General features: G+C 54.7%; 1 protein-coding gene across 14 annotated transcripts in view; it reads right to left on the bottom strand.

Annotated features, from left to right (window-relative positions):
- Positions 1-2,808: 2,808 nt before the first annotated feature.
- Positions 2,809-27,524, bottom strand: part of LOC105707552 (protein tweety homolog 3-like) — a 65,249-nt gene continuing 40,533 nt past the window's right edge. For 12 of the 14 annotated variants that reach the window (XM_064366576.1, XM_064366569.1, XM_064366568.1 and 9 more), the window contains 14 exons: positions 21,113-21,282; positions 20,865-20,976; positions 20,481-20,701; positions 20,087-20,182; positions 18,491-18,563; positions 18,142-18,217; positions 15,295-15,350; positions 14,511-14,603; positions 11,608-11,700; positions 11,257-11,393; positions 9,106-9,279; positions 8,519-8,594; positions 7,521-7,621; positions 2,809-5,903 (listed from right to left, as the gene is read on the bottom strand). In XM_064366576.1, coding sequence (XP_064222646.1) covers positions 7,541-7,621; positions 8,519-8,594; positions 9,106-9,279; positions 11,257-11,393; positions 11,608-11,700; positions 14,511-14,603; positions 15,295-15,350; positions 18,142-18,217; positions 18,491-18,563; positions 20,087-20,182; positions 20,481-20,701; positions 20,865-20,976; positions 21,113-21,282 — 1,458 coding nt within the window. In that variant the 3' untranslated portion in view covers positions 2,809-5,903; positions 7,521-7,540. The other 2 variants (XM_064366582.1, XM_064366581.1) reach the window with 2 other exon arrangements.

The following is a 27,524-nucleotide window of genomic DNA, read 5'->3' as shown; positions in this document are numbered from 1 at the left end:
CTTGGCCACTGAAAATGCAGAGATTACAGCATGAGCCACTGCACCCAGCCCAAATATTTTCGTTTTTTTTTTCTTTTCTTTTTTTCTGGAAACAGAGTCTTGCTCTTGTCACCCAGGCTGGACTGCAGTAGTGGGATCTCAGCTCACTGCCACCTGCATCTCCTGGGTTCAAGCATTTCTCCTGCCTCAGCCTCCTGAGTAACTGGGATTACAGGCATGTGCCACCACACCCAGCTCATTTTTGTATTTTTAGTAGAGATGGGGTTTCACCATGTTGGTTAGGCTGGTCTCAAACACCTGACCTTGTGATCCAGCTGCCTTGGCCTCCCAAAGTGCTGGGATTACAGTCATGAGCCACCATGCCCAGCCATGATTCAGGATTTCTAACAAGTTTCCTAGTGATTCCAGTGCTGCTGGTCTTTAAACCATAATTTTGTAAGCAAGGATACTTAAAGTTAAAAAGTAATGTGGGCTTCTTTTTATTTCTGTTTTTTAAGACAGAGTCTTAATGTAGAGCATACTTTTGTAAGCAAGGATACTACATAAAGTGAAAAAGGAATTTTTTTTTTTTATTGTTATTATTTCTGTTTTTTTGAGACAGGGTCTTATTCTGCTGCCCAGCCAGAGTGTAGTGGTATGATCTTAGTTCACCGCAACTTGCATCTCCTGGCTTCAAGTGATTCTCCAGCCTCAGCCTCCTGAGTAGCTGGGATGATGAACCACAAGGCCAGGCTATTTTTTGTGTTTTTAGTAGAGATGGGGGTTTCACTATGTTGACCAGACTGGTCTCCAACTCCCCTACCTCAAGTGCTGGGATTATAGGTGTAAGCCATCTTGCCCAGCCTCTCCTTCTTTTAAATAAATTGATTGGATAATAACATGGTCCTTAGAAGGAATTCTCTCTTACATTTCATATCAATGTTTCTCCTCTCAAATTAGGCTGATAGCTTAAGTGCCCAGGCTACAAAATTTGTTTCGTTCTCATGCACAAATAACATACACACAGTGCCTCATTATTTTTCAATGCCCTGACCTCAAATGCCACGTACATAAGCTTGAATATGTTGCCGTGTGCCCCCCAAAACCAGGGGGTGTACGTTCTTTGTGATATTAGGAGTAATATCATCCTCTCACCTCGTGGATATCACAAACAATATCACAAGGTGGGTGTACAACCCCTGCGACATTGGAAGTAATAATATCCTCTTTCCCCCTAAATATTATGAACCATATTACAGTGGAGTTTACACCCCCTGCCATATTGGAAGTTGTATCATCCTTTCCCACACTGGATATGATGAAAACTATCACAGGGGAGTGTACATCCCTTCCATACGCAGAGTAATATCATCCTGTCTTCTGCTGGATATTATGAACAATATCACAGGGGGTTGTACACAGAGGGTGTTTACTGTAAGGTTTGTTCTTGGGTTCTTGCCGCGTTTAAAATGAAAAAACTGAGGCCAGCACGAAGATAATCCAACGCGAAGAAATTTATTCATGCTCCCGGGTGAGGTTCTGCACTCCGGACAGGAGGGGCTGGAGAAGTCGCACAGACTCCTCTCAGGCACGGAATTTTATAGGGAGTGGAGGCGTTTGATTGGCTGTCCCCAAGGTGAGTGGGCCAAAATGGAGGGGAGTGGGACCCGGATGGAACAAAATGGATGGGAGTGGGGCCCAGATAGGACAAAATAGTAGGCAGGGAGTGGGGCCCAGATAGGACAAAATAGTAGGTAGGGAGTGGGGCCTGGAGAGGACAAAATGGTATCAGGTAGGTCCTGATGGGGCTTTTTTCCCAGGCTCCCGGGGTGGGGCGGGGGAGCTGTGTCCAAGCTCCCGGAGAGGGAAGGGGGCATGTCTGAGGTCCCCGCGAGGGGAGGGGGTGTGTCCGAGGTCCCCGCGAGGGGAGGGGGTGTGTCCGAGCCCCCGGAGAGGGAAGGGGGTGTGTCCGAGCCCCCGGAGAGGGAAGGGGGCGTGTCCGAGGTCCCCACGAGGGGAGGGGGGCGTGTCCGAGGTCCCCGCGAGGGGAGGGGGTGTGTCCGAGCCCCCGGAGAGGGAAGGGGCTGTGTCCGAGCCCCCGGAGAGGGAAGGGGGTGTGTCCAAGCCCCCGGAGAGGGAAGGGGGCGTGTCAGAGGTCCCCCGCAAGGGGAGGGGGTGTGTCTGAGCCCCCGAAGAGGGAAGGGGGTGTGTCCGAGCCCCCGGAGAGGGAAGGGGGCGTGTCCGAGCCCCCGGAGAGGGAAGGGGGCGTGTCCGAGCCCCCGGAGAGGGAAGGGGGCGTGTCCGAGGGCCCCGGAGAGGGAAGGGGGTGTGTCCGAGCCCCCGGAGAGGGAAGGGGGTGTGTCCGAGGTCCCCGCGAGGGGAGGGGGTGTGTCCGAGCCCCCGGAGAGGGGAGGGGGTGTCTCCGAGCCCCCGGAGAGGGAAGGGGGTGTGTCCGAACCCCCGGAGAGGGAAGGGGGTGTGTCCGAGCCCTGGAGAGCTATGTCCACCCCATCCCTGGAGAGCCTATCCCTGGCGTCATGCCCACAATCCCGAGGCCTCGCCCACCCATTCCAAAAGAACCTGTCCCAGGATCCCTGCCCACTCACTCCGAGAGGCCTCGCCCATCCCTGGAGACCCACCCATAAACCCGAGAAGCCCCACCCACCCCCAGCGACCCACCCCCAATCCTGAGAGGCCCCGCCCAGCCCACCCCGCCGAGCTGACCTGGTCGGCCCCGCCCTCAGTGTCCCCTCTGCGCCCCCACTGCCTCTGCCTGGAGCCACGGACTGCCTATCCGCGGCCGGGCGGGAGCTACTCAGAAAGAGAGGCTTGTTTTTTAAAATTTGTTTATTTTAAAACATGAAACCCAAGCTGAATAGAAACCACAGAAATTACATTGACGAGATATTTAGTATTTGCCAAGAAAAATAAAGCCCCCAAAGAAATAAAAATCAACCCCCAAACCCAGTTCTAAAAAACAGAAAAACACAGCGACAGTACATACAGCCATGGCCCTACGGAGGCTGGAGGAAGGGGAAATGCAAAATGGTTCAGGCCTCAGTTCCTGGATGTTAAATCACACTGGGGTGGGGGAGGTCAGATGCCCGGGCCGGGGGTAAACCGGGAGGCTGAGTCTTAAGGAGATTATATATATATTATATATAACAAATATGAAGTGGTTCAGTACACAACCATTATGGTTAAACACAAAACAAAGATCCCACAGGAGAGGGCCTGGTCCCCAGCCTGCCCCGTCTGGAGGTCTGGGGTCCAGGGGCTGCCTCACCACTCCTCCCAGGGCTGGGCAGAGCTGGCCTCAGGGAAGGAGCAAATGGTGCTTGGAACTCAAATTGCATAGTGAGATGGGTGGGTGGGCAATGGGCCAGGGGCTGCTCCTAATCAGGCCCGTTCACTACCAACCTTGCCACAACACTCAGGGGGCCCCCAGGGTAGTGAATGCCTGTGCAGGAACCCCCTCGGTGTGGTAAGCCTCTGGGCTCCTCCCTCTTGTCTTGTCCCCAAGGCCACCCTGTCCTCCCAATGAGGCTGTGGGCCTGGGGCCTGCAAGATCCCCTGTACAGGGTGAGAGTGGGGGCCGGCCATGGCAGCAGATGCCAGCCAGACACCCCCAGTAGGTGTGGTCAGGTCATAGGATGGGGTAGTTAGGAACACGGCACCGAAAACTCAGAACAAAAAGACAACCGATGGCAGGCGCTCCCCTCCACCTACTGAGGTGGGGTTTGAACCCCTTTTGATTTTCCCCGTTTCCTTTCTTCAATCTCATCACAGACGGGCACACACGCACACCACGGTCAGGAGTCCCGAGACAGCATGAGGCTCGAAGCCCCTGCCTCGCCGCCTCTCACGCTACGTCCATTCACCTGGCAGGCAGCCTCGCGGCCATGGACAGCATTTGTGCTTCTGAGTGGTCGTGGGGCGCTTGGCCGGCACCCAGGTCAGGGTGCCAGGGCATCCCTCTCAACCCCAGGCTGGAGAGCTCCCCTGGCAGATCAAGCCCAGAGGAAAGACTGGGCAGATTGGCTGTGGCGGGGCCTCCAAGGGGGCTCAGAATGTCAGCTGGGCAGGGCCTGGAGCAGAGGCCCCTCCACTGAGGTTTGGTCATGCCCAGGGAGCTCAGATGCCCAGGATTGGGGCCCCAGGCCCATGGACTCCCCTCCCCGTTCTGCCCTCCCATATCCCCCTTTTTGGTCCCAGACACCAGCACAAAGAAAGGAGGGGTTCACAGACGAAGGGCAGGGCAGAGCCTGGCCCCAGGGAGGGGATGAGGACATTTCTGGTCCAGATAGCTGCCGGCTGCTCCAGGAGGAAGAGCCATGCATCTGTAAACTGCTGGGCCCGGCCTTGACCCCTGCATGTGGCCATCCAGCTGCCCTCTGGCTGGCCCTGGCCTTGGGACAGGCATTGAGCCTTGAGGGCTGGCCTGCCTGGGCCAGGGCTGGGGCCAGGAGTGGCAGAATGTCTGATCCTGATTTGGGGTGGCTCCTCCCTCCATGGCAGGAAGCACAGCAAACATGGTACACTAAAGCCAAAAGCACCGTAGGGAAGCCTTGCTCCCACTTTACAGGGAGGGAAACCGAGGCCGTAGGGACCTCAGTCCAAAGCCCATGAGAGGTTGATTCCCAAGGACCGTCCTCCTGGGGCAGCACCTGCCTGGGGAGGGGTGTCCAGGCCCTTGGGCTGCCTGTCAGTCTATGGCACCCCCTGAAGCACCCCTTGAAGAAATGCTACTGCGGCCCTGACTCCCAGCCAGCTGCTTCGGCCTCGGCTCTAGTCCGGACTTGGGCTCACACTGCCGGCTCTGGGCCAGCCAGGGACACCCATGGAGGCTGGGGGTGAGGTTAGTGGTTAGTCCCAAGGGGGGCAGCAGGGGCTGAGGGACGTTCCTAGCCAGCTTGGGTCCAGCCCCTCAGGCCCGGTTCCTCGGACGCTGTACCTGTCACGGATGGAAATGGAACCAAGAAGGGAGGGAAGGGGGTGCTAGCGGTCCCCTCGGCCAACAGCCCCGGCCTGCCCTAGAGACGACAAATGTGGTTAGTGCAAACAACAAACCAGACACAGCTGCCCAGTGTCTGGGTGGGGGGAGGGGGTTTGGCACCAAGAAGGCAGCCAGCACTGGGTGGCAGGTGAGTGGCCTGGGCTCCACGTGGCCCCTGCTGTCCATGGAGGGCCAGGGCCTCCGACAAGGCAGGTGCTGAGGGAGAGAGTGAGGCTGGGGTGACGGAGAGGGGCCCTGCTGGAAGGGGCCTCTGGCAGCTGGCAGGAGGGTTAAGCCTGTGGGTGGGTGGGCTGCATGGGCAAGGAGGGCACTGCAGAGAGATAGGCACGCAGAGGGACCTCAGGAGGAACCAAAGGGCAGAGATGAGTAGATGGCACGTGCCCCTGTCCCTCTGTAGCCAGCAGGTGCTGGCACAGAGTGACCCAGTGGTGCCTGTGAACTAAGAAGGGGTCCACAGAAGCGCCAGGCAGAGGAAGGAGAGCTGCGGAGGGAAGGGCCGGGTGGAGACAGCACAGGTCAGGTGCGGCCAGGGCTCAGGGTGCAGTGGCCATCTGCAGAGGGAGCGTGCTGGGACAGTGGGTGGCGTGCAGGGCTGGGGCGTCGGCTGGCAGCAGCGTTCAGGTGTGACCCGAGTTGGGGGTACAGGCCCGGAGCCCCTGCGTCTCCACTGTGCCCCTGCGGGGAGGGGAGAGGAGGGCAAGCGGCCTGCAGACACGTCCGGGGTGGGCCTGGCGCGGCGTGCGAGGGAGGGTCCGGCGGGTGGCCCGGGTGGAAGTGGCAGTGCTGGCATGGGAGGGGCAGTTGGCACATGGGGTGGGTGGTTGCTGGGTGCCGTCTAGTGGCTGCCGCTGGAGTCAGGGCGAGGCTGGCTCGTGGCGAGGTATTTGGCTCTCATGCTGGAGGTGTACTGGAGGAAGACAAGGGAGAGGCGTCAGCAGGGCCCCTGCACGGCGTACACAGTCAGGGGTGTCCTCCTCGTGGTCCTCACTTGGCTAAGCCAGAAGCCCTAGGAGCAGAATGGGACAGTACAGGGTGCCCTGGCAGAGCCTACAAGGAGGGGATCAGGAGGTGTTGCTGGCTGGGGGGGCCTGTGCTGTAGGTCTGGCTGGGGCTGAGGGAGGGGCAGCCCCCAATTCGCTCGGCTCAGGGCAGGGGACGTCTCCTCTAAGGAGGGGTGTACACACAGACCCCCAAGCCCACATCAGCAGCATTTGGGTGTTAGGCCAGACAGTTCTGCCAACCCCAGGAGCCACAGCTCCAAGGCCCTACCCGCACCCTACGCCCCCAGGACCTGAAGGACACACACCAGCTGCCCTCCAGGGACGGGCCAAGGCCTCCTCTGGGCCCAGGGCCAGGTCCTCCTGCAGCCAGGCCACCACCCGCAGGAGTATGGAGAGCCCAGCCTGAGGACATCCCCTGGGCCGCCCCTTCATGCCATGGAAGGAGGGCCCCCTAAGCCACACAGGAGGCTGAAGCAAGGCAGCCCCCCAACTCCCGTCAGGGACCCAACTGCGGGCTCCCCATGGGTTTCGGATTTGGGAACAGAGGCGGCTGCAGGGGGTGCTGCCGTGTGCCTGGCTCTGCAGCCGGCCTGCACATCTTGGCTGCCCTTGTCCAGCCAGGAATATGAAGGTCTTATGTGCACGGGCGTGTGCAAGAGAGTGCATGTGTGCGCTCAGAGAAACCCACATGCATGAGGCATGTGCTGAGGCCAGACAGTGCAAAGGACCCACATGCCTGGCACGTGCTAAGGGCCGGCAGCAGTGAGGAGGCCGGGCAGGTCAGCCCCCAACCCAAGTGGGCTCCAGAACTCCAGGGCCCCAGGCCCGTTCCCACAGTCCCCAGAGTCAGAGGCACAGAGCTCCCCAGGTCCCCAAGAGCCCTCCTAGGACACCTAGGTTTCGCACAGCCTGTGAGGCAGCCATGGAGGGGGTGGGAGGGAGGAGCCATGGCCCAGAGCCTCGGCATTCCATGGACATGCAGCACGGGGCAGGGATGGGGGAGGACAGGGTGGGGGCAGGTCGGGACGGGGCAGCCACCCAGATCCCGAAGGAGTCCAAGCAGGCACCCCCACCACTGTGGGGCCAAGCTCGTGTGCTCGTGGGCACACACCCTTCCATGTGCACGCCCCAACACACAGGCAACGCCTCCAGGGTAGGGCCCGCCGGCCACACGCCCAGGGACCCAGGCGCATACAGGGATCTGGGTGCATGGATTCCTCACTGGGAGGTGATAGGAGGGGCTGGGGCCACTTGGAGCTGGTGGCAGAGTCCCCAGAGGCCAAGCAGCTGGGCTGGGGGAGCCTGGAAGGGGACTTGCCAACCCCACTGTGAGGCTGGCGGGCCCAGGGCCGGCATTAGAAGTCTCTGGCTGGGCCAAGGTGCTCAGAGCTGTCCCTGCCAACAGGAGCTGGATGGATGGAGCCCCGGGCCAGTGCCAACGGGAGGGCGGCAGTGAGTGCAGGGCGGAGGCGGGAGGCGCAGGCGGGTGGCCGTGCGGGGTGGGGGACCCGGTGGGTCAGTACCTGTCGCTCTGAGGGCACAGCTACCACAGTGTTCGGGCGCTGTCCATGGGCTTAAACTGCCAGCCCGCGTGGCTGCCAGAGTCCAGGGCAGCCAGATAGCGCTAGGAGGGCCCGGGGTGGGTGCAGGAGAGAGAGAGAGAGAGAGAGTGCAGCCTCAACTCCAGGGTGCGGGGCCGGGAGGGGGCTATGGGGCCATGTGATGGCGAGGACGAGGGCAGTGGGACCTGCACCTGGATGGCCTGAGCCTCACAGGCCTGGCCCTTCCCACTCAGCCCAGGCTCAGCTCTGTGCTGCTGGGGACAACGGCAGCAGCCACAGGATGGGGATTTCTGAGCAAGGCAGGCTTCGGCCTCTCAGCCCTGTCCTGGTAGCCCGGCCCCCTCCTCCCCAGTCCCTCCACTGTGCCACAAGCTTCTCTTGGGCACCCTGTCCCCTCCTGCCTGTGTCTGACTCGGGACGCCAGAGGGGACACCAGGGCCGGGCTGGAACAGACACTCAGGAAAAGACTCAAGGAAGAAAAATAAAAGGAGGCAGAGCCAGGGCCCCTGGGAACTGGAGCGGTGGCATCCCATGGATCCAGAAGGGACAGCAAATGGAGGGTAAGAGGCTGGGGAGGGCCTGGTGCAGGGCCGTGCCCAGGAGCTGGGAGGGCTGCAGTGGGGTCACACCTGCCCACCCACCTGCTCACCTTCCCCAAGAAAGGGCCTGAGAGCTGACCCGCTGGGTGGCTGGCCCCAAGGCTGCCCTCTGGCCCCAGGGCACTCCAAGGCTGCCTGGGAGGAGCCAGCAGGCCCACCCAGCCCGGTCTACTCATGCCGGGCACCCTGCGGAGAGGTCCCGGCTGGGAAGAGCCCCCTGGAACCCCGGTGGTGGTGGCTCACAGCTGCCCCTAGAGCTCGCACTGGTTGCATGTGCCACACCAGCCCACCAACACCGCACAATAGCGGGCCCCCAAGGCTGAGCAGCCACCCCATCCACCCTCTTGCCCCAAGACTTACTGAGGGCGGCGGGGACTCACGCCCAATGAGTGGGGTGTTCTCACAGCGGGGGTTCTGGAAATTGGTGTTCTGGCTCCTGAGGCATGAGGGGAGAGAGGCTGTGAGGGACTGCTGGCCATATGGGGGGCCCTGGAGGTGGCCCAGCTGTGCCCACCCAGCCTGCCTGGCACCCCCATTTTTGATCCTGACTTTCACAGGGGTGGGCACATCTATTCTCACTGGGGATCCCATGAACCAAGCACGGTAACAAAGGGCTCAGAGAGGGCTCACAGAGAGCCCCCTGCCCACCTTGGCCTGGCCAGAGCCCACTCCCTCCGAGCCACCTGCCCACCACATAGCTGGGCCCTGAGTCCTTGTGCCCTGGACACAGTACCTCCATCTGACCACGCGACATCCCCATGGCCCCTGGACCGAGTCCACCTGGGGCAGGAGGCACTCAATGCCCAGAAGCTGCCCCTTTTCCAGCCCCTTCCCTCAAGCTAGTCCCAACCTGGATCCACGTTCTCAGCCGCATTAGAAGTCTGATGTGCCTGCTGGTCCCGCTGGGCTCCCCGAGTGAGCCTGGGCGCCTGCCCCCCTCAACTCACATGTACTCAGTGACTGGGGCGTTGCTGACGGTGTGGGCCGCGGCTGGGATGCTGGTTTCACTGCCGTAGCTGCTGCCACAGCTGTACAAACTGGGCATGTGGACACGGTAGAGGCTGTCATGCGCCTGCCGTGGCCCTGGAGCGGCCTCCTCCTCCCCGTCCTCGTCAGGGCCTCTGCGAGGAGGGACATGCAGCACCAGCTCAGGCCCCAGCAGGAAGGAGCTGGCGACCCCTGAGGGTCTGCTCTGGTGCAGACAGACACTCCTGGTTCCAGTCCTAGCCTGGCTGTGTGCATACTGCATGTGGGACTGTAGGCTGGTCACCCAGCTCTGCGTCCAGCCCCGCCCCTGTGAGGTCGGGTACTAAAAGACCTGTGTGGTCACCCGAGTGCCAGGCCCTGTACCGCAGCCTGAGCATGGCAAGGCTTGCTGTCTGCTTACTGAAAGAAGAGTGCAAGGCCCCTCCTGGAAGGGCACAGGAGGCTGGGGTGCCGCTTGGCTCTGCACAACCCAACTGCACCCTTGGGTGGCCTGAGCCAGTTTTCCTGGCCCTGTTGCCCTCTGGCTTTCCATCCTCCACTCTGTGCAGGCCTCTGGCACTCTGGATCTCCTCCACGCCCCATAAGGTCCCAGATGGGACACAGGGTGGGCTGCCTGGTGGCGAGCACTTCAGAAGCAGAACGGTGGTAGCTTTTGGCTGAGCGGTGGCCACCAGCCATGTCCCTCATATGCAGTGGCTTGAGTGCCCCCTCGACACTCCAGCTGTGTCCTCTTACAACTCCCTTTCTACAGTGAGGGAAATGGAGGCCCAGGGTGATTAAGTGACTTGCCCACATCAAACAATAAGCAAGGATAGAAACAGGATCTGAATCTAGCCCTGTGAGTTTAGGGCTATGCTCTTATCTACTCCCCTATGTCCACCATCTTTATTACCACTGACACCATCACCACCACCATCACCATTATCACCAACATCACAACTGCCATCACCATTATCACTGTCACCATCACTACTATCACTGTCACCATCATCACCACAACTACAACCACCATCACCATCACCATCACTACCACCACCCTCACCAACATCACCACTGCCATCACCATTATCATTGCCACCATCATCACCATCACTATCACCATCAACACCACAACCACCATCACCATCATCACCACTACCATCCCCACTACCATCATTACCATCACCATCATCACCACTACCATTGTTACCATCACCATCATCACTACCATCACCATCATCACTACCACCACCATCACCATTATTACCACCATCACCAATGCCATCATTACCATTACCATCACCACCATCACAATCACCATCACTACCACAATCATCACCGCTACCATCATTACCATCATCATCACCACCATCGCCTTCATCACCACCATTATCACTGGCAGCATCACAATCACCATCACAAGGGAAAATAACAGAAATCCAGACAAAAGTAAGAAATCTGAGCTGAGCTACCCGCCATCCATGTTGGGCCACCAAGCAGTAGCCACAGTCCAAGTGGGAGGGGAGGTGCAGGTCTCAAAGATAAGCCATGGGAGCCCCAGCAAGGGAAGGAGCCTGTCACCCCCAAACACCACGCAACGCAGTACTGAGTGGGGAGACTCAGGCAGGGGCCACCAGGACCCCCACTTCAAAAGTAAGGACAGAATGGCTCCAGGGGAGCTGGCTTCTTGGGGGTCATGTAGCTGGAGGCCACAGCCACCCGGGGACTAACCACTGACCTTTCCCCCCACAGCTCTGTGCACCTGCACCCCATGGCAGTGGGGAGGGGGGAGGGTGAACGCCTGCCTGGGAGGGAGCATGGAGTAGAGAGTCTGAGGCCGGCTCTCAGGGCGGTGGGCAGGAGACCCCAGTCCTCCCCACTGCCTGCTCCAGACTCCTGCGACCCAGGCCAGGAGCTCCTCCAGGCTGTTTTCCTCCTGTGAAATGGAGGTGCTCACCTGGGAGCCGGCAGCCTCAGAGATACCACAGAAACCTAGGGAGGGTCATGAGGTGAGGAGGTGTCTGTCCCTCTCCTCTGGGACTGGCATACAGGTGTCCATAAATGCATGCTCCTGAATGTCCTGCATGCCACATGACCTGGGGCAAGCTCCCTCAACCCCTGGAACCCCTCACCTCTTCTGCTGCCAGGTGTGCGGGACGCTGCAGACGATGGAGCTGAACATGAGGGCGGTGACGAAGGAGAAGAGGGCCAAGTAGATGAGGCCCTCCACACCGTCATAGCAGAATCCGGTCAGCGCCTGCACGTAGTCCTGAGGCCGCAGGGACGAGACCGCAGGATCCAGAGATGGGGAGGGGGGAGGGGGCAGCGTGAGGCCCTTGGACCAGCCACAGTGGCCTGGACCGCTCCCCAGAGGCTGGGCTGAGGACCCACTGTCTGCTGGAGGTCCTCATCCTCCTGAGCAGCCGATCCCCTGTTCCTACCCGCCAAGCCGCCACGACCCTATCCCGAGCCCTGCCTCTCACCAGATGCAGGCTGCGGCAGTCCACCAGGGCGGTGAGGTGCTGCAGGTTGACCTCTGTGCTGTTCAGCACCTCCTGGACACGGAGGAGGGGGTCCTGGGGGGCACGAACCACAGGAGGTCAGCAATTCATTTGGAAGGGGGACCTTGAGCCAGCCTTGCCCTGTCTTGGAAGCCTCTGGGTCTCCCTCTACCCCACAATCTGCCACTGAGATACCCTCCACCCTGGGGTCTCAGTGCAGGACCTGAGGACTCTGGGCCTTGAGAAATGGTGACCCCAGGCCCCTCCCCAGACTCATGGGGCCCACCAAGGACACAAGGACCCAGGAGCACCTGTCCGGTGTGGGCACCACTACGTAAAGACAGATCTCCTTTTATTGTAATGGGAGAGACAGTGAACCCCCCATGTGTCTACTGACACAGACCTGCTCTGCTTTTAAAAGTCTTATTTCAAGGAACAGTTAAAGGCAAGGGAAATGTCTCATGTTAACTGGCAAAACTCTCCATGCAGAGTGAGCGTGATTCTGTAATGTGTCCGTACGCTCTTGGGTGCTCATGTGTGTGCATGTGTGTGTGCACCTGTGCAGACACTGCCAGTGCTGTCACATGCCTGGAGAAACGACTGCACAGAAACACCGCCAGGCTGACGGCAACTCTGCAGGAGCAGCGACTGGCCCAATGCTGCCTTTTACAGCTCATTTTCTTTTTTTTAAATGTATTTCTTTTTTTTTTTGAGATGGAGTCTCCCTCTGTCGCCTAGGCTGGAGTGCAGTGGCATGATCTTGGCTCACTGCAACCTCCGCCTTCTGGGTTCAAGCGATTCTCCTACCTCAGCGTCCCGAGGAGCTGGGATTACAGGTGTGTACCACCATGCCCCGCTAATTTTTGTATTTTTAGTAGAGACAGGGTTTCACCATGTTGGTCTGGCTGGTCTCAAACTCCTGACCTCCTGATCCACCCACCTCGCCCTCCCAAAGTGCTGGGATTACAGGCATGAGCCACCATGCTCGGCCTACAGCATGTTTTCTAAGGACCCACTACAATCCTGAAATGGATTTTGGGGCCGGGACTGGTGGTTCATGCCTGTAATCCCAGCACTTTGGGAGGCCGAGGCAGGCAGATCAGCTGAAGTCAGGAGTTTGAGACCAGCCTGGGCAATGTGGTGAAACCCCGTCTCTACTAAAAATACAAAAATTAGCTGAGTGTGGTGGTGCACGCATGTAATCCCAGCTACTCAGGAGGCTGAGGCAGGAGAATCACTTGAACCCAGGAGATGAAGGGTGCTGTGACCTCAGATCAGGCCATTGCACTCCAACCTGGGCGACAGAGGGAGACCCTGTCTCAAAAAAAAAAAAAGAAATGCATTTTGGGGTAATAGAGCCTATTGTTATGGGCTGAACGATGCCTCCAAAATTCTTGTGTTGCAGTCCTAACCCCCAGGACCTCAGAAAGGGACTGCATTTGGAGACAGGACCTTTACAGAGGTGTTGAAGGTAAACCAAGGTCACATGGGTGGGTCCTAACCCCATGTGACGGGCGTCCTTATAAGAAGACGAAAGTTAGCCAGGCGTGGTGCAGGCGCCTGTAATCCCAGCTACTCGGGAGGCTGAGGCAGGTGAATTGCTGGAACCCAGGAGGCAGAGGTTACAGTAAGCCGAGATTGTGCCACTGCACTCCAGCCTGGGTGACAGAACAAGACTCTGTCTCAAAAAAAAAAAAAAAAATAGACTAAAATAAAAAAGAAGAGATCAGGACACAGACACCTACAGAGCTGGCCCTACAAAGACAGCAGAAGATGCCATCTGCGAGCAAAAGGGAGGCCTTGGAAGAACCCGGCCCTGCCAAGAGCTGTGAGATGATCGTCTGCGGCAGAGCCTGCCCTGTCTGGGGTGCCTTGCCACCGAATCCCGCTAACTTTTGTATTTTAGGTAGAGATGGAGTTTCATTATCTCGGCCAGGCTAGTCGCGAACTCCTGACTTCGTGATCCACCCACCTCGGCCTCCCAAAGTGCTGGGATTACAGGCACAGGCCATCATGCCCGGCCTAGTTTTTATTTTATACTTTGAGATGGAGTCTCGCTCTGTTGCCCAGGCTGGAGTGCAGTGGCGCAATCTCCGCTCACCGCAATCTCTGCCTCCTGGGTTCAAGCGATTCTCCTGCCTCAGCCTCCCAAGCAGCTGGGACTACAGGCACCCACCACCACACCCAGTTAATTTTTGTAGTTTTAGTAGAGACAGGGTTTCCCCACATTGACCAGGCTGGTCTTAAACTCTTGGGTTCAAGTGATTTGCCTATTTTGGCCTCTGAGAGTGCTGGGATTACAGGCATGAACCACCTCGCCTGGCCATATTTTTAATTTTTTAAAACATATTTTAATGTAGAAATGCCTGGCCCAGAACATTACAGGGAAAAACAATAATCCCCTCCAATTTCCAGAATCCCCCCAGGACATTCACCCTGAGAATGGATATGATTCTGTTATTCTCTTCCTTCATCTCTTTCTATTTTCTTCAGATTTTTTAAAAAATATAAGGAACTCGTATTAGTTTTTAAACAAAGAATAAAGTTATTTTTTAAAAGCTGGGTGTGGTGGCTCAAGTCTGTCATCCCAGCCCTGAGATCCACCTGGGCAACAGAGCAAGAGCCTGTCTCAAAAGAAATGAATTTTATAACAGACCAAAAATTCCCAAGGAAAAGGAATAAAGGAGGGAGGAAGAGGAGGACAAAAGAAGCCTACTGCAGAAAGGGCTCGGGGAGGAAAGAGGAACACCTCCTGCACCCACTGCCACCAGGTCCCTACTCAGCCAGCCTGGTGCCTTCTCCAAATCTGCCCTGAGCCATGTTTGCACCTCAAATTTCTTTCATGCTCAGAAAAAAGGGCCCCTGCCTGCCCCACAGCCCCTCACCTTGGTGGCCGGCTGCTCCCGGGGGACGGTCCTCAGGAGCTCAGCCACGACATCCTGCATCTCCACCAGCGCCTTGTGGCTGCCCGACAGCTTCTGCTCCAGAGAGGAGACCAAGTCCATGGGGGCCGCTGGGCCCACCCACCTTCCCCCCCCGCCAGGACCCTCCAACATGGGGCCACCAGCAAGGTGTCCAGCCTAGGAGGCTGTCAAGGCTCCGCCCTGCAGGCCAACGGGGCACTCCGGACCCTTGCTTCCCCAGGGACACAGCCAGAGACCACAGAGCCCTGAGATGGTAACAGCCAACCACGTACCCACACCAGCAAGCAAAGCACAGACACACGACCTTGAGGACCCAAAGGGTCCCGCAGTCAGGGTGAAATGACAGGCAGTGCATACAGGGCTTGACCAGCTGGTGTGGCAACCACTTCAAACCCCCCCACTAGGATGCTGGAACATGCTACAGAGGCATCTCTGGGCTCCTCCTGCCCCCCCGACAAGGCCAACCCAAGGAGCAAAAGCAGTCCTGGCAATGCAGGTGCACTGAGTGGGTCACCCCCAAAGGCTTGCACCCAGGTGACTGGCATGGTAATCCCAGGGGTTGTTGGTGACATCCACACAGCCTCTGTCCAGCTCCCTCCCCCAGCTCCCCAGTCCTGCAGGCTGAGGAACCAGGCACCACGCCTGCTCGCCTGCTCGCCTACTCGGGGCCCCTCTGCACAGAGCAACGTGCTCAGATTCTCCCTGAATCTCAGTCCCAACCTCCCAGGACAGGACAGGCTCTCACCTGCTGGAAGGGGTTGGCGGCGCGGGGTGAACAGGCCAGGTAGTATTGCAGGATGTCTGCGGAGAGACGTCAGGGCAGGCTGAGCCACGACGACTGTCGCAATGCGACTGTGTGCACGTGAGCATGTGTCTGCATGCATGTCTTAGGGCACATCTGCATGTGTGTTTACACGTGTGCTTATGTGTCTACACTCATGTCTCAGGACACATGGGCATGTGTGTTTACACATGTGCTTATGTGTCTACACTCATGTCTCAGGGCACATATGCATGTGTGTTTACATGTGTACCTATGCATCTACACATGTCTTCAGGACACATGGGCATGTGTGTTTACATGTGTGCTTGTGTCTACATACGTCTGCAGGGCACATATGCATGTGTGTTTACACGTGTGCCTATGTCTACACACGTCTCCAGGGCACATCTGCATTTGTTTACACATGTGCCTATGCATCTGCACGCATGTGTCCAGGACACATGGGCATGTCTGTGTACATATGCGCTTATGTGTCTACACTCATGTCTCCAGGGCAAATCTGAATGTGTGTTTACACATGTGCCTATGTGTCTGCACACGTCTTCAGGGCACATGGGCATGTGTGTTTGCACACATGCCTATGTGTCTACAAGCATGTCTCCAGGGCACATGGGCATGCATGTGTACATGGTGCATGTGTCTGCACACATCTTCAGGGCACACCTGTATGCACGTTCACATAAGTGCCTGTGTGTCTGCATGCACCTGTTGATACATATGCATGTGTCTGCATGTTTACTTACACATGAATGTGTGTCTGTGTACATGTTTACATGTGCATGCATGCCTATGTGCATGTGTTTACATGTGTGCATGTGTCTGTGTGTATGTGTGTGCATGTCTGTGTGTGCGTATGTGTCTTCACATGTGTGCATCCAGTTACACACATCCATGTGTGTCTGTGTGTGTGGCAGTGGGGTCTGCACTCCCATCAAGCCAGGGTCCCTACACATTGACCCTTGCTGGGATCCACCTTCTGAACTCTTTATAAGTTCAGTTCTTCCAATTATCAAAGAACATTAAAAAAAATGTTTTTAAAAGTTGAAAAAATGATGAAAGTATTTAGAAACAGGAGAACACCAGGCGTCACTGTGGCAGCCTGTGCAATGAAGCCTGTGTGGCTGGCCTGGCTGGCCTTCTGGGAGGGGCTATATGGCCCACAGGCTGGAGCTCATGCTTATATTTGTACATGTACATGTGTAGCGGGGGCTGCTCATACTTGCTGAAACCCCCAAAGGCCGCCAGCAGTAGGGACCTGGAGGGGCCAGGCTCATGGCAGGGGGGCCAAGAACAGTGGTGGGTGCCACTGAGTGGTCACCAGCCCCACCCCGGCCCCCAGCAGAGCCGGTCCACCCCTCCACCCTCATTCCTGAGGACAAGGTGAGTCGGGGGCGGATTACTTTTCCTCCTGGAGGAGACTCGGGCTTTGGTGGAAATTGTTCCTTCAACAAAGGCAGGTAAAAAACCTGCCCACAAGGGAATCCTGTGGCCTCCAGGGACAAAGGGTGGCAGGATAGTCCCTGACAGGAGGGAGCACTTCAAGATCTTTCAGTGTCTCCACCCCCACGAGGACGGGCCTTCTAGTTTCTACTTGGGAACACACAATACTTCCAGAATGAGGGCCCGGAGAAGCTTAACAAACTGACAGCACCCCAACCTCCAGATTCCCACGTCCACCTGCCTCTGCGACGTCTGACACACATCGCAAACCAACAAGGGGGCTGCAACTCCCAATGGTCCAGCTCCCTGCCCCCCCAGCTCCAGACCTGCTCCCCGACCCGCAGTACAGCTCACGGCCCTGCAGCATAGAGCTGTTGAGACCATCGACGTGAACTGCTCCGTCCCTCTCTATCCCTACATCTAACTGACAGGCAGTCCTTCCAGCTCCACCCTCAAAGCCCATCCCTGACCACCTTTTGCTCCATTTATTCAAGCCCCTGCTGTCTCCTGCTTGAGGCATCCCCCTCACTCCCTCTTGTAAACCCGGAGGCCTGAGGATGCTTTGAAAGAGACCTTCAATCATGGGTCAAGTCTCTCCCCTGCTTCCCTCCCTCCAATGGCCTCCCCCTGGAATAAAGCAAAGCTCACCACGGTGACTCAGCCCCACTGGCCTCCCCCGCTCCCCTCCCCCCAAGGGTCTCCCTCCTGCCTCGGGGACCTTGCAAAAATGCAGCATCCTCTGGCTCTATTTTTTTTTTTTTTTTGAGATGGAGTTTTGCTCTGATTGCTCAGGCTGGAGTGCAATGGTGCGATCTCAGCTCACTGCAACCTCCGCCTCCTGGGTTCAAGTGATTCTCCTGCCTCAATCTCTGGAGTAGCTGGGATTATAGGCTCCCGCCACCATGCCTGGCTTATTGTTATATTTTTAGTAGAGACGGGGCTTCACTATGTTGGCTAGGCTGGTCTCAAACTCCTGACCCCAGGTGATCCACCCTCCTTCGCCTCCCAAAGTGCTGGGATTGCAGGCGTGAGCTATAGTGCCTGGCCCTCTAGCTGTACTTTAATGCCACCCATTTGGCCTCCTCTGCCCACCTGCTCAAAGCAGCCCTGGGTCACCTGTCCCTTCCCCTGCCCCATGGGCACCTATCACCCCAGGCACCACTGGCCTCACAGTTCCTGTCATTCTTTACAAAGCCTCCCACTTGGGAAAGGTGGTCCAGTCTGCTCACTAGTGTCCCGGCCTGGGACCTGTCTCCCTAAGACCATGGGCCCACAGGACAGGGGCACCTCCGCCTCAGCCACCTTGCTCTCCGGGCTCAGCCCAACCCTGGGGAACCCACTCTGACATGGCTGCGGATGCAGACTCACCCCCACTCAGCACCGAGTGCTGCTCCACCATCTTGGTCACGTAGGTGTCAGGGTCCACACAGAAGTCGCTGGAGCCCTAGGGTGGGCGTGGGCGAGCGAGAGGGGGTGACCAAGACGAGCCTAAAGGGAAGCTCTCAGGGGTAGAATCCCTGCCCCTGGAGTCTGCTTTCCACTGAGGAGGGTAGACTGTGAATCTGGGGTCACAGGTACACTGAGCCTATGGCAGGACAACATTGCTCTTGGGACTCGGTACCCGGGGAAGATGCGGGGGAAGGAGTGTGGCTTTCCCTCATCCCTCCCCCAGTGCCCAGGTCCAGCAGCCGGGGACCGCACCCCCTCTGCCACTCACCACGGACACAGCCAGCTCCAAGCCCAGCGCACCCCAGCTGATGACCAGGGCCAGGACTCCCAGCAGGCAGACCCTGGGGCAGAGATAGCCAGTCAGCAGCCCCAGGCCAGTGTTGGGGGCATGTCACCTGCTGGACTACAGGCCAGAAGATGGGTCCCAGTGCACAACAGTGGTCAGCCCACACAGGAACTGGGGCTCTTCCTATGGCCTGGCCTCAGCCAGAGCTGCCCACAGCCCAGGGCCCAGATGGAGCCCTCTCCTGGGAGGGGTGGGGCTCAGAGAGCTCCGAGCTGGAAGCAGGGCTGGAAGGCCAGGTGGCTCTTGGGGCCCTGCCCCTCCTGGCCCCCAGCTCCCTCTCCAAGTCCCAAGCAGGCAACAGTGTCCACTTTCATGCGGGACCCTGCATCCCGCTGCCCATGTAGCAGCCCAAGGGGCCTGCTAACCTCAGCCAGACCAAGCCCTCCTGTGCTGAACCCTCACTCAGCAACTGGGTGCTCTTGCTATAGCACCAGCCTCTCACTCACCCCCACCTGGTGAGGCCTGACCTCACCCACATCTGGTTCCCTTTGATCCAGACACACAGGACCCTGTGCACACCCCATTGCAGGCACTTCCCCCAACACGGCGGGCTCCCCAAACCCCAGTGCAGGTCCCCCAAACATACCCCAATGCAGGCCCCACACCCCACTCCAGGCCCTACACCCCACTGTGGACCCCCCACACCCCACTGCACACACCCCACACCCCACTGTGGGCCCCCCACACCCCACAGCAGGCCTGCACACTGTTATCCTTCCTCGTGTGTCCAGGCATCCCTCGCTCCCTGGGGTCCTCGCTCAATCCCTCCTTTCTAGGGTCTCCTTGGGCATAGCGTGCAGCAGCACCCCCCCACCCACCTGTACCCCCCAACCTGCCAGTACCCCCCACCGGCCTACACCCCCCCCCAGCTCTTCCTCTTCAGGGTGCTGTCACCTGTGGCCCATGGCACCTTTCCCTCACTCTGCTTCTCTGTGGCCTGTGAGTGCCACGTAGGGGGAGGCTGGGTGTTCTCCCATCTCTCCCGGGCCTGGCCCAGGGAGACACCAGCCATGGCCATGCAGCTGTGCAGTGAGGGGCAGTGACAACACCTCACCTCCCACGGAGGAGCTGCCACTCTCTGCCTTCCCAACGAGGAGACCAAGGCCCAGCACTAAAGAGCCACCTGCCCAAGGTCACCCTCCTGGTGAGCTAGAGCCAGGGCTGGAACCCAGGCTGCCCCAGGGCCAAGGATGGAAGGGGTGGGGGAAGGGGCCCCAGCCTGGTCTCTGGGTGACCCGGGGCATTCAGAGACCTGGGCAGGTTGTTTCAGGTCCTGGGCTACAAGTGCCCCACGTGTAGACTCTCACAGGAAACCAAGGGCGGGGGGCAAGTGTACTGGGATGGTGGCCACAGGGGCACAGGCCACAGGCATGGAAGGGGCATCTCAGAGCAGACCCAGTGCAGGGGGGTCCTGCTCAGCCCCTACCACAGAGCCTGTGGTTGACACTGCAGAAGGGGTGGGGGAGGTGGTGCCATGGTCCCTTGCCCTGCCCCTCCACTTCAGGCCCCCAGACTCACCCCACGAGGATGCCCTTGGAGCTGCGGATGAGGCCGACCAGCACCAGGAGGCAGATGACAACGTCCAACAGCAGCAGGCCCAGGTAGCCCAGCCACCTGCAGGCACACCTGGGAGTGGGCCAGGGCAAGGACTCGGAGCCAGGGAGTGGAGTCGCAGGGGGAGCTAAGGAGAGCAGCCTGGCACATCAGAGGGCATTCAGAGGGTCTGGGTCTTAAAGACTGGTGTCAGTTCTTGAGAAAGGCTCCCGTTAGGGAAACTCCAGCTGCTGCCTGTGACCAGTGGCCCTGGGCCCCCCATCCATCAGGCCTCCTGTACTAGGTGTTGAGAGCAAAACTGGCCCAAAGAGGGTGATGCCTGCCAGTGGGGCGGGCAGGGAAGAGGGTCCGGCCGCACCTGTACCAGTCGTAGAGATCCACCTGCTCCGCCAGCACCTCCAGCGACACCGCGGTGTTCCTCCAAAAGGGGATGGCGGCCGTGTAGCCCAGCAGCGTCTCCAGCAGGCCCTGCAGCCGCTGCACGGCTCGCAGGGGCTCGGGCCGCCCGGCCAGCTGCCGCTCCAAGGTCTGCAGGCTGGGTTCCGCCGTGTGGTTCAGTCCCACTGCCGTGTCCCACACCTGCGCCGGACCCGCGGGCGTGAGGCCGGGAGCTTGCCCTCCTTGCCCCGGATGCTGGGCCCCTCCTGCACAGCCCAGCCCCGGCTGCCCCGCCCGGCCTCGCGCAGACGTGGAGTTCAGGAGCAGCAACAGCGCCCCCGGCCCCAACTCGGCGGCCACTCACGCGGTCCTGGACCCCGGCCACCGTGCGGTTGGCGTGGCGGAGCGAGTAGGTGGCACGGTGGATGCCGTCACAGGTCTCCCCGTTGCCGTAGAATCCCACCGCGATGCCGGCGCTGGAGGGAGCGGCGGCGTGAGGGCGGGGCCTGATATTGTGGCCCCGCCCCTTCGCCCCGTCCTCTCTAGCCCCGCCCCCTAGGGAAACACACCCCCCTCTGGCCCCGCCTTCCGGCCCCGCCCCACCGCGCTCACCTGCACACCAGCGTGGCGATGATGACGCACCAGGCCGTGCAGCAGCAGTCGGCGTCCAGGTGCTCCTCGCTCTTGCGCCGCCGGCAGCACAGCCAAAAGGAGTAGAAGAGCAGGAAGAGGAGGTCCAGGGTGAGGCAGGCCAGGGAGGCGGCCCCCAAAAGCAGCAGCGCCTGCGGGCGGGCAGGAGGCGGCGCTGGAGGGGGTGGACCCCCAGGCCCAGAGTGCCACGCCCTACCCCAGCAAGGACCTTGCGCAGACTCCCATTTAATCCTGCTCCCAGCCCTGGGATGTGGGCCCCATCCCCAACTTGTAGGTGAGGTATGGAGGCTCCCACCACCTCAGTGATGCACCTGCGGTTACCCGGGTCTGGACCCCGAACGTGGGACCCCGGTCTCGCCGTCTTCAACGCTGTGCGGCATCAAGACTCCATAGCCACTAGGAGGGGCCGGGTGGACCCTGGCCTCCAGTTTCCAGGCCTCCGTGTCTCCGGCAAGGCCACCTGTCCCCTCCCCACTGGGTCCTCAGAGTACAGGGCAGGTGCTCAGGATGTCTGCCCCACCAGGCACCAAGGAGAGACACTGGGTGGAGGTAGCCAGAGAATGTGGGAAAAAATTGAGGTACATCAAAGTTAAAACTTTTCTCTGCAAGAGACTATTAAAATGATAGGACGGGTATGGTGGCTCACACCTGTAATCCCAGCACTTTGAGGAGCTGAGGTGGGCAGATCACCTGAGTTCAGGAGTTCAAGATCAGCCTGGCCAACATGGTGAAACCTCATCTCTACTAAAAATGCAAAAAAATTGGCCGGTCATGGTGGCTCACACCTGTAATCCCAGCTACTCAGGAGGGAGGCATGAGACTTTCTTAAACCCAGGAGGTGGAGCTTGCAGTGAGCCAAGATCCCACCACTGCACTGAACCCTGGGTGACACAGCAAGTCTCTGTGAAAGAAAGAAGGAAGGAAGGAAGGAAGGAAGGAAGGAAGGAAGGAAGGAAGGAAGGAAAGAGGAGGGGATGGGAGGGGAGGGGAGGGAGGAAGGAGAAAAAGAAAGAAAGAAAGGCTACAAACTGGAAGATATTTGTAAACCACATATCCAGCAAAGAACTAAACGTACAGAATACATAAAAGAAACATGTAGAATACATAAAGAACTCAAAACTCAACTGTTAAAATAAATCTAGTTAGAAAAGACATAAATGGAAATTTCACTGCAAAGGATGTACAGGTGGCAAATGAGCACATGGAAAAATACTTAAAAATACCATTGTTAGCCATTAGAAAAATGCAAGTCAAGGCTGGGAGCAGTGGCTCACACCTATAATTCCAGCACCTTGGGGAGGCCGAGGTGGGCAGATTGCTTGAGCCCAGGAGTTCGAGACCAGCCTCGGCAACATAGCAAAATCTCATCTCTACAAAAAGTACAAAAAAAATTAATCGGGTATGGTGACATGCGCCTGTAGTCCCAGCTACTTGGGAGGCCAAGACGGGAGGATGGCTTGAGCCCTGAAGGTGGAGGTTGCAGTGAGCTGAGATTGTGTCACTGTACTCCAGCCTGGATAGCATAGTGAGAACCTGTATCTACAAAAATTAAATTAAATTAAAATAAATATACAAAAAATTGCAAGTTAAAACTGCAATTAAGTAACACAACAGATCCATCAGAGATTGGCAAAATTTAAAAATAGTAGCAATATCAAATGCTGACAAGTGTCCAGAAACACCATATCACCCATATTTGCTAATGGGAATGTAAATGGTGGCACCATTCTGGAAAATTGCTTGGTAGTTTCTTAAAAATCTAATGCACAAGTAGATCCAAAATCAATCATTAAGTAACAAAACAAGTTACAGAACAATATGCATAATTTGATCTTCTTTTAAGATTTTATTTCAATAGTGTTGGGGTAACTGGTGGTGTTTGGTCACGTGGAAAAGTTCTTCTGTGGTGATTTCTGAGATTTTGGTGCACTCATCACCTGAACATTATACACTGTACCCAGTGTATAGTCTTTTATTCCTCATCCTCCTCCCACTCCTCCCGCCCAAGTCCCCAGAGTCCATTATATCATTCTTATGCCTTTGCATCTTCATAGCTTAGCTCCCACTTATAGGTGAGAACATATGATGTTTGGTTTTCCATTCCTGAGTTACTTTGCTTAGAATAATAATTGCTGTGAATACCATTATTTTATTCCTTTTTATGGCTGAGTAGTATTCCATATGGTATATTCCAGTGTGATATATATCCCATAAAGAAAATATATACCACATTTTCTTTATCTAACTTGTTGGTTGATGAGCATTTAGGCTGGTTCCATATTTTTGCAATTGTGAATAGTGCTGCTATAAACATGCATCATTTTCCTCTGGGTAGATACCCAGTAGTGGGATTGCTGGATGAAATGGTAGTTCTACTTTTATTTCTTTATGGAATCTCCACACTGTTTTCCATAGTGGTTACACTAGTTTACATTCCCACCAGCAGTGTAGGCGTGTGCCCTTTTCATCACATCCATACCACCATCTGTTATTTTTTATTTTTTAATTATGACCATTTTTGCAGAAGTAAGGTTGATCTTATTTTTTTTTTTTTTTTTTTTTTTTTTGCTTTTTCTATAAGATGGAGTCTTACTCTGTTGCCAGGCTGGAATGCAGTGGCATGATCTTGGCTCACTGCAATCTCCGCCTCCTGGGTTCAAGCGATTTTCCTGTCTCAGCCTCATAAGTAGCTGAGACTACAGGCGTGTGCCACCACACCCAGCTAATTTTTGTATTTTTAGTAGAGACAGGGTTTCACCATGTTGGCCAGGATGGTCTCGATCTCTTAACCTTGTGATCTGCCTGCGTCAGCCTCCCAAGGTTCTGGGATTACAGGCATGATGATCTTATTTTTAAAAGCACAACACAAAACAAAAGGTATATGGGTATTTGTATTTGTATTTGCTTAGAAAAAATTGTGGAAGCAACCATGAATAGCAGTAATCTCTTCACTATGGAAAAAGAAAGGAGATCGAGGAAAACACATTTTCCAGATGTGATCAGATGTAGTCTCTATAGCAGCACTATACAATAAAACATTTTGTGATGCAGAATTAGAAAAAACTATTTCAAACTTCATATAGAACCAAAAAGGAGTCCATATAGTCAAAACAATTCTAAGCAAAAAGAACAAAGCTGGAGGTATAACCCAACCAAATTTCTGTAAAGCTACAATAATCAAAACAGCATTGTACTCATACAAAAACAGACACATAGACCAATGGTACAGAGTAAAGAACTCAGAAATAAGATCACACATCTACAACCATCTGATCTTCAACAAACCTGACAAAAACAAGCAATAAGGAAATAATTCCCTATCTGTGGTATATATTTTCTTTATAGAATATATAACACACTGGAATATATCACATGGAATACTACTCAGCCATAAAAAGGAACAAAATAATGGCATTCACAGCAACCATTATTCTAAGTGAAGTGACTCAGGATGGTGCCGGGAGAACTGGCTATTTATCAGCAGATAACTGAAACTGGGACTCTTTCCTCACACATTCTATAAAAATTAACTCAAGATGATTAAAGACTTAAATGTAAAACCCAAAACTGTAAAAACCCTAGAAGAAAGTCTAGGCAATACCACTCAGGGCATAGGCACAGGCAAAGATTTCATGATAGAATTGCTAAAAGCAATTGCAACAAAAGAAAAAATTGACAAATGGGATCTAATTAAACTAAAGAGCTTCTGCACAGCAAAAGAAACGATCATCAAAGTGAATAGGCAACCTACAGAGTAGGAGAAAATCTTTGCAATTTTTTTTTTTTTTTCTTTGAGATGGAGTCTCACTCTGTCACCCAGGCTGGAGTGCAATGGCACGATCTCAGCTTACTGCAACCTCCATCTCTCAGGTTCAAGCGATTCTCCTGCCTCAGCCTCTTGAGTAGCTGGGATTATAGGCACCTGCCATCATGCCCAGCTAATTTTTGTATTTTTGTAGAGACAAGGTTTCACCATGTTGGCCAGGATGATCTCAAACTTCTGAACTCAAGTGATCCACCCACCTCAGCCTCCCAAAGTGCTGGGATTACAGGCATGAGCCACCGTACGCAGCTGAAAATCTCTGCAATTTATCCATCTGACAGAGGTCTAATACCCAGAATCTATAAGGAACTCAAACGAATTTACAAGAAAAAAACCAAACAACCCCATTAAAAAGTAGACAAAGGATATGAACAGACACTTCTCAAAAGAAGACATTCGTGCAGCCAACAAACATATGAAAAAAAAGCTCAACATCACTGATCATTAGAGAAATGCAAATCAAAACCATAATGAGATACCATCTCATGCCAGTCAGAATGGTCATTATTAAAAAGTCAAGAAACAACAGATGCTGGTGAGGTTGCGGAGAAGTAGGAATACTCTTACACTGTTGGTGGGAATGTAAATTAGTTAAACCATTGTGGAAGATGGTTTGAAAGAATGATCAGGCAAAATAAAAATTAAGAACACCTGTTTACAGAAAAAAACCATTTTGTGATGATGGAAAGGTTCAACACTGTGCTGTTCAACAGGGCAGCTCCTAGCCATCTATGGTTATTAAGCATTTGAAAAGCAGCTAGTGCAACTGAGAACTGAATTTTTAATTTACTTCCATTTTAATTAGTTTTAATTTTAAAATAGCCATATATGGCTAGTGGCTGGCTTAGTGAACAGCACAGTTCTAGAATCAAAATGAATGTATCCACATCCTATTTCCACCACTTTCAAATTATTTAAACATGAGTATATTTCTGACTGCCTCAACTTCTTCACCTATGGAATCTGAATGATAGGAATTTTTAATAATAAGGTTGTTGTGTAATCTCCTCCGAACTATACTTATATATTGATATAATTATTTCACTTTTTATTTAACACTTTGTGTACTTTCTAAATTTTGTACCATAAATGTGTATTTCCTTTGTAATTTTTATAAAATATATTTTTGAAAGCTGAAACTTCACTGGTTTTATACAGTCTTTCTTCCATGAATAGAAAAAAATTCAATTTGAGCCCCACTTTTCCTCTACCTAGTTACAAGTAAGGCTGACACTATTAAATGGGCAATGGTATAAAGTCAGAAATGGCTGACCTGTGGGTTCCTAAGAAGCCTGAGACTTCTCTGGCTTAAGCTCACATTTTTGCAGTGAGGCACTAATGGATACCTGCCTGGGCCTCTAAAGGTCCTTAATTCCTTGAGCTATTTTCCTTCCCCTCTCACAGACCTGAGTTGTTCTACGCTTTAGAACTATCACGACCTGCTGTCCTCATGGAGCTTAGCATCTAGAGGGTGATAAAGAGAAAACAAGTAATCAATTAAATTTTGTAACAGATGCTATGAATAAAAGAAACAAAGCTGCAGATTATAAAAAGGTTGGCAGAAATATTGATCAGAGAAGGCCTTTCTGAGAAAATAACTATGATGGTTAATTTTGTGTATCAGCTTGACTTGGTCACAGGATGCCTACATAGCTAAACATTATTTCTAGGTCTATCTGTAAGGATCTTTCTGGACAAGATTAGCATTTGGATTGCTGGACTGAGTAAGCAGATGGCCCTCCCCAGTATGAGTGGGCACTCTCCAGTCTCTGAGGACCTGAACATAACAAAAAGGGCAGAGGAAGGTTAAATTAACTCTACCTGACTACCTGAACTGGAACGTCAATCTTCTCCGTCCTCAGTGAATCTGGTTTGCAGGCCCTTAGACCCAGACTATAATCTACACCATCAGCCCTCTGTCTCTCAGGCCTTTGAACTACACTACCAGTTTTTCTATGTCTTCAGCTTGTAGACAGCATACCAAAGGACTCCTCAGCCTCCATAACTGTATGAGCCAATAACATATAATAAATCCCTTTCTTTGTAGGTAGAGAGAGACAGATGCCATGAAGTGAGTCAAAGGCATGGCCTTGCAGATAGAGGAATCAGAATGTGCAAAGACACTAAGTTCAGAAATAACTTGGAATTTACTAGATATATAAAGAAAGCCAGTATGACCCAAGAGCAGTGAGTGAGAAAAAGATGGTGTGGGCCATATTTGAATAACTACCAGAAAAGAGCCATATGAAACAGGCCAAAGGAAGAACTGGGGTTTATTCTAAGAACCATGTCTAGATGGATTATGTAATATAATTCACAGTTTAAGGATTTGCTTTTTGAGAAATGGAAGAATAATGGCTGCATAGTCCATCAAGCCCTCCTCTTGTTGGCTGTTGTTAAAAATGGCATCAGTGAGGTTGGGCATGGTAGCTCACACCTATAATTCCAACACTCTGGCAGGCTAGAAGTTTGAGACCAGCCTGGGCAACATGCAAGACTTAGTCTCTACAAAAAAAAATGTATAAAATAAATTTTTTAAATGGCTTAAGA

The sequence above is a fragment of the Aotus nancymaae genome, unplaced genomic scaffold, assembly GCF_030222135.1.
Source record: "Aotus nancymaae isolate 86718 unplaced genomic scaffold, 86718_ANA_hifiasm-v0.15.2.pri h1tg000064l_1, whole genome shotgun sequence".
NCBI classification, from domain to species: domain Eukaryota; kingdom Metazoa; phylum Chordata; class Mammalia; order Primates; family Aotidae; genus Aotus; species Aotus nancymaae.
This window is presented reverse-complemented; position numbering and strand designations above follow the sequence as displayed.